General features: G+C 49.9%; 1 protein-coding gene across 1 annotated transcript in view; it reads left to right on the top strand.

Annotated features, from left to right (window-relative positions):
* Positions 1-750: 750 nt before the first annotated feature.
* Positions 751-6,000, top strand: part of Ust (uronyl 2-sulfotransferase) — a 274,167-nt gene continuing 268,917 nt past the window's right edge. The window contains exon 1 of the mRNA XM_038339559.1: positions 751-1,336. Within this exon, the coding sequence (XP_038195487.1) occupies positions 1,081-1,336 (256 nt within the window). The 5' untranslated portion in view covers positions 751-1,080. The remainder of the gene's footprint in view (positions 1,337-6,000) is intronic.

The raw sequence follows: 6,000 nt of genomic DNA, 5'->3' as shown, positions 1-6,000 counted from the left end.
TCTGCTAGAAGGACTTTCTCGAATCGATTGCGTATCCTTGTTCTCAGTGGAGCGCTAGTAGCGTTAGTAGGACCAAGAAAAAAAAAGCACCCCCCGATTCTCAGCCACGGAGTGCAGGAGCTGCGCCTGGCATTGCAGGGCATGTTTAATAATAACTCCTACCGCTTGCGCTTTTACCGTCCGAGCTAGGTCTTGAACCTATATCCCAGTACCAGTTATCAGCCTTTGGTAGACGGGTCGCTTGGGATATAGAAAGAGAACAAGTTTCCAAAGTGCGAAGACAAACGCAGTCAAACATAGTCAAATTCTTCAGCACGCACTGTTTATGAGAGGGAAGTCAGCGAGCCCCAAGAGGTCGCTGGTGGCGCAGGAACCGAGACCAGATTGTAGAGAATGGAGGAAGGAAAAACACACACACACACACACATACCCAGAAACTTTCTTCCTTGTTGCTGATCCTCGGCCCCCTCCTCCCTCTCTGCCCGCCCCAGCAGAAGCCGTAACGTGACACCAGGCAGAGCGAGGAGCCCCGGAGTGGAGAAGGAGGAGAGGGCCCGGGAGGGAGGAGAGTCGGCCGCCTTGCGCCGGGGAGAAAGGGGAGGAGAGGAGAGGAGGGAAGCCCCTGTCAAGGAGGTGGAGCGAGAGGGTGGTGTCCGCCTCCAGATCCTCCCTGCCTTGAGCTAGCCGAGCCTGAGTCGGGACCAAACACGCCGCCCGAGACCCACACAAAGCCCGGGGGGTCCACGCTGGCGCTCGTGGCGAGCCGTGAGCGAGCCCGGAGCACAGCTGGACCTGGGGCGCGGGACTGCTAGCGGGACGGGCGACTAGGCGCGGGCTACGATCGCCATCCCCCACTCCGGGGTCCGGGACATCTCAGGCCCTTCGGGGCCGCAGCGGGCGACGGGACCAAGATGGGAAGAGTGCCCTGAGCCCGGCAACTTCGGCCCCTCCCCGCCCCCACCCGGCTGCCCTCGGCGCGTCCCTCTCCATGTGCAGCCGGCCCGCCAGGCGCTCCGGCTGGCGGCGGATGGGTGACCTCTTCCTGGCCCGGGCGGGCTGTGCGAGGCGGTGGAGCCGGCGATGAAGAAGAAGCAGCAGCAGCAGCAGCATCCCAGCGGCGGCGAGGATCCTTGGCCCCATGGGGCTCCTGTGGGGGGCGCCCCTCCGTGCCTGGGGGGCTGCAAGCGCCGGATCCCGATGCTGCCTTTCTTACGCTTCTCCCTCCGGGACTACGGTTTCTGCATGGCCACCCTGCTGGTCTTTTGCCTAGGCTCCCTCTTCTACCAGCTCAGCGGAGGACCCCCTCGCTTCCTGCTCGACCTGCGGCAGTATTTGGGTAAGGAAGGGCGGAGTCGGACCAACAAAGTTGGGCACCCGGGGAAAGAGTGATAAGCGAAGAACATCTCAAGCTGTCACAGCCACCTCGGTCCCCCAGGTTCCCTAGGTGCGATGCCAGTGAGCATCCCTGCTAGTGGCAGCTGGGAGCGCCTGCTTCCTTCTGCGCGCCGACTGTCCGCAGCTGCATGGGGCGCCAAGCAGATACACCGAGGCGGGGACACCACGTACCTGTCCCCCCTCACCACTCCAACTGAGGCAGTATGTTTGTGAGTATGTGTGTATGCTCTGGCCTGGCGGTGCGGAGATAGTCCTCTCTCTGATTATGGTTAATGACTTTCAATCCAGTCCGGTCTAGCGTTCTGGGTTGTGTGGTTTGGTTTAGCCCTGCTTTCCAGTCACTTCTAGAAATTCTATCCAGTGGGTTCCCCCTTTTGTGGGTTGGCTCAGATGGCTTCACTCTGTCCCTGGGCTGGTTTGTCCCTTGGCAGCACCTGCGCACCCTGCGGACTGCAGCGAGAGGGCAGGAGGAATTGGGGAGGCATTGGGGTTGTACGGTAGGTGCCAGTCAGCGGGGAGGCATTGGGGTTGTACGGTAGGTGCCAGTCAGCGGCCTCGCCTCTGCTGACCTGTCGAACTTCCGCTCTGTGTGTGTGTCTCAAGTCAGAACTTTTTTTTTTTCTTTTTGGTTTGTGGCTAAGGAAAAGGCTGGAACCCAAGAAAACGAAGATTTCAGTGAGGTGTGACCTCGCTGCTTTCTCATCCGGGCTTCTGAGTGCCAGGGCAGGACCAACACTCACTGAGGTCCTAGGGATGATGCTGGCTTGGCCAAGCGAGGACTCAGATTCCTTAACTTCTGTAGTCAGAAGAGGTCGTGTGGAGGTTGCTCTGAGGTGGTAACGGTGAGCAGAAGCGCTACAAACACTGGTCCCCTGCAGGGTCAGGGTCGGGTGTGTGTGGGGAGGTTCTGTCAAAGTGCTGGAAACGGAATGGGCTAAAGGACCTGCCAAACCTGAGACTTCTACGTTTACTTCAAAGGTCCTCTCCTCACAGAAGCAACAGGTCTAGACAGCAGACAGTTTGGAAGGAAAAACAAGGAAAACCCCAGAACCACACCAACAAATGCCTTAGGGCGTTTGGGAGCGTTGTAAACTGATAACCTAGTATTCAGATTTTTACAAGTAAAAGTGCTGGGCGCATGTGATTTTTGCAAGAACCTCAATGGAAAATTAAAGAAAAATATTGCCCTGGTCATATTGCTGAAGCACAATTCTTAGCATCTGGCTTTCTGGTTTTGGGTTAAGAGGCCCTTTTTATTGGTCAGCGTAACCTTCATTCTTTGTAAATCTGTATTTTGGAGTCTTGAGCCTTCCTTCCCGAGGTCTGCTCCTGCTTCTGGTAACTTTATCTCCACTGTCAGTAACGGACAGTGTCTGTTAGTATGAGGAAGTGTTGAAGCTCAGTGATATTCCTCCAGAGACTCCCATAGTGTGCCACACCCCCTACCAAGATCCTTTTTAAGTGCAGAGGTCTGGGGTATAGAGCAAAATGTGATGTATGGGATTGGTAGGTCACTGTGTCCACTCTTTCCAGCTTGGCTTTGAGCACAGCACTCAAACTGTGTAGCTTTGGCCCTTCATGTAATTAGGGATTTGACTCACTGTTCATCAAACCTGAACCTGGCTCCCACAAGCTGGTGGTTCTGTAAAGTGAAGGCGGAAGCTCGAGGTGAGGATGGGGAGCAAGGACATTTAGAGATAGAATCAGGAAAGTTCCACATGTTTGGCTCTCATCTGCTCACTCTATTTTCGAAGGGCTGATGAAAACGGAGGCTCAGGTGGTAGAAGAGAGAACGGCCGTTTCCCTGGAGGGCTGAGTATTCTTCACTAACTGACCACTTTCGGATCGACACGGTGGCTTAGACGTGTCATGAAAATAGAATTGCCTTGCCAAATCTCTTCCTTGTCATTTTGTCACGGAGATAAAATAGCCATTTCTGGGGAAAGTGGGCTGTGTTCCTTCAAATGCTCTAAAATATATCCTGATATCCTGGATTATATCAGGCCAAGCTATCGGCAGACTTGCGCCCCCTCCCCTCTGTGTGTCTCTTTTTCTAGTATTTTAGAGTTTATCCATACAAAATATACTCTGTCTCTCTTTCTTTTGTATTTTAGAATTTATCCACACAGACTATACTATTAGTAATGAAATTCTGTCTGTTTCCCTCTTAACCAGTTTTGGAGGTATTTTTCCCTTCAAATGTAAGTATGTGCAAAGTCCAATATTTATAGATCAATATAATATATTAAACATAAAATTTTAATATTTGATCTATATTATACATTTCTTGTATGAGAGCTTCTTGATTGATTATTATTGCTCAAATTAATGACTGAACCTATTTTACCAGGTAGGGAGAGCAATATTTAATGTATTGAATATTCTTTTTTAAAAAAATATTTATTTATTTATTATGTATACAATATTCTGTCTGTGTGTATGCCTGCAGGCCAGAAGAGGGCACCAGACCTCATTACAGATGGTTGTGAGCCACCATGTGGTTGCTGGGAATTGAACTCAGGACCTGTGGAAGAGCAGGCAATGCTCTTAACCTCTGAGCCATCTCTCCAGCCCCCTGTATTGAATATTCTTATGAAAAGGCAAAACTTCATAGATATTCGTGATGAAAGTTATGAGCATTAACTGTGCCATTCAGTGCACATGCAGATAAAAGTGCTGGCAGCTTCTGGCAGCTTCTGGCAGCTTCTATTGTTTGTCCAAGTTTTGTATAGGAAAGTTGAAGGCTAAGAATTAATGGATCTAGAATGGCCACCAAAGGACAGTAGGTGAAATGTTCCATTCATTTTTGGCTTGGTGCTATTGAAAGGGAGTGGAAGCCCTATGGGGAAGTTTTTGGGTCAGGTCATTGGGGAGGGGTGTGTCCTCCTAAAGGGTTGTTGAGCGCTGGTCTCTTCCTCTTTGAGTGTCCAGACATGATGTGAGAGAGTCTCCTTTACTGTGTGCTCCCTCCAGGACATGCTAGGCCACCATAGGTCCAATGTAATGGTCACTGGTCAGTTACGGATAAGTAGCTCCAAGTCTGAGAGCCGAAACCAGGCTTCTAAGTTGGTTCATCTGAGGTACTTACTACAGTCACGGAAAACTGCTTAACATGGGAGGATGTACAGAAAGGGAAGCAGGACCTGTTTCCAAAGACTATGGTGCCTACTGAAAGGCTCTATGGGAAGTTTAAGAGAGAAACTGCAAATTCAGCAAGAATGAGAAGGAACCTTCGCCAGATTGGCTAAACGATCTTCAGATTGACACAAACAATTTTACTTTCCCTTTCCTGATGCTTTTACTTTGAGTTTCTTGCGAGGCCAGCAGAGAAAGGAAACCGTCAAAGCAACTGGTCAGTCCAAACTCTGCCGTACTGTTTGTGTTCGTTACATTTCTTCTGACAGATTACATGACACAAGCCACTTGAGAAAGGAGGACTTTATAGTTTCAGTCTTTTCCAGAGATGGCATGGCCGAGTATGTGGTGAGGGCTTCGTTACATGGCGAGGAACTGGAAGCAAGGCCTGGCCATCACTCCTCAAAGGCCTGCTCCTAGGGCTTGGATCTGCCAGCTGGACCCTATGTCTAAGGGTTCTATAACCTCCCCAAACTGCATCATCAGCTGGAGACCAAGTGTTCAAACGTGTGCTGTTAGGAACATCTCACATTCAAACCATAATCCCATAAATGGCGCCTGTACTGCCTCTGATAAAAAACCGGGCTCTCTTGCAGCAGGACAGTCAGAGGTGAGACATGGGAACTGTAGTTCTCTGTGTAGGCTACTGGTTTTGTCTGGGTCCTCCGATCTGTAGCTTCAGTATCTTGGGAATTTGTTGCATATTCAAATTTTCAGGAAATTCGAAGCTCCTTCCACACTTTCTGGATGAGCCTGGGCCTGGCCAAGCAGGCTGCACCTAAGCAAGATCTCAGGTGATTTTGCCAGGGCCGCGGAAGGCTTGAAAACCATTGTTCTGCCTTAAGCCATTGCTTTCAGAAGCCATTGAAGGTAGTTGAGGGAAAGAGGAGGTGGAAAGACAACTGATTTTTATAAAGAGGTTTCAAGGTCATAACAGTGGTTTCATTTTTAATTTCAAGTGATTTAAATGCAGTTTGCTTTACGGCTTAAGGCCCATTGTTTTGGGAGGTGGGAGGTGGCAGTGGGGAGAGGGGGCAGCTAGCCTCTGTAGTTCCTCCTGACTTTACACTTCCTGAGATTCTAAGAGACATGAAGTGAGGGCAAAGTGGGGCGCCGGAAAGCAGGGTGTGGGTAGGGAAGAGACAGGAGATGGGGTGAGCGAGGAACTGCAGTCAAAGGGTTCCTTCTTCCAGCCAGTTTGCAGAAGGACAGACTGTATTCTTCTAAAGGGGACTTCCTGCTGCCACAGATTCGAAAAGAGGAAAGAAGTTGGGAGAGGAAAACGAAGCAGCAGGGTATAGCTCGTCTAACGCTCTCCTTAAATATGGGAGCCCAGAGTTTTCCCAATTCAGTGGGATAATATTTTTAAAAATTGCATATACATATATAGTTAAATATATATGTTTTCATACATACATATACACACTCTATCTATAATTACATATATGTTTTTATACATATGATGTGGGA

This window comes from Arvicola amphibius, chromosome 8, assembly GCF_903992535.2.
Source record: "Arvicola amphibius chromosome 8, mArvAmp1.2, whole genome shotgun sequence".
NCBI lineage: Eukaryota > Metazoa > Chordata > Mammalia > Rodentia > Cricetidae > Arvicola > Arvicola amphibius.
This window is presented reverse-complemented; position numbering and strand designations above follow the sequence as displayed.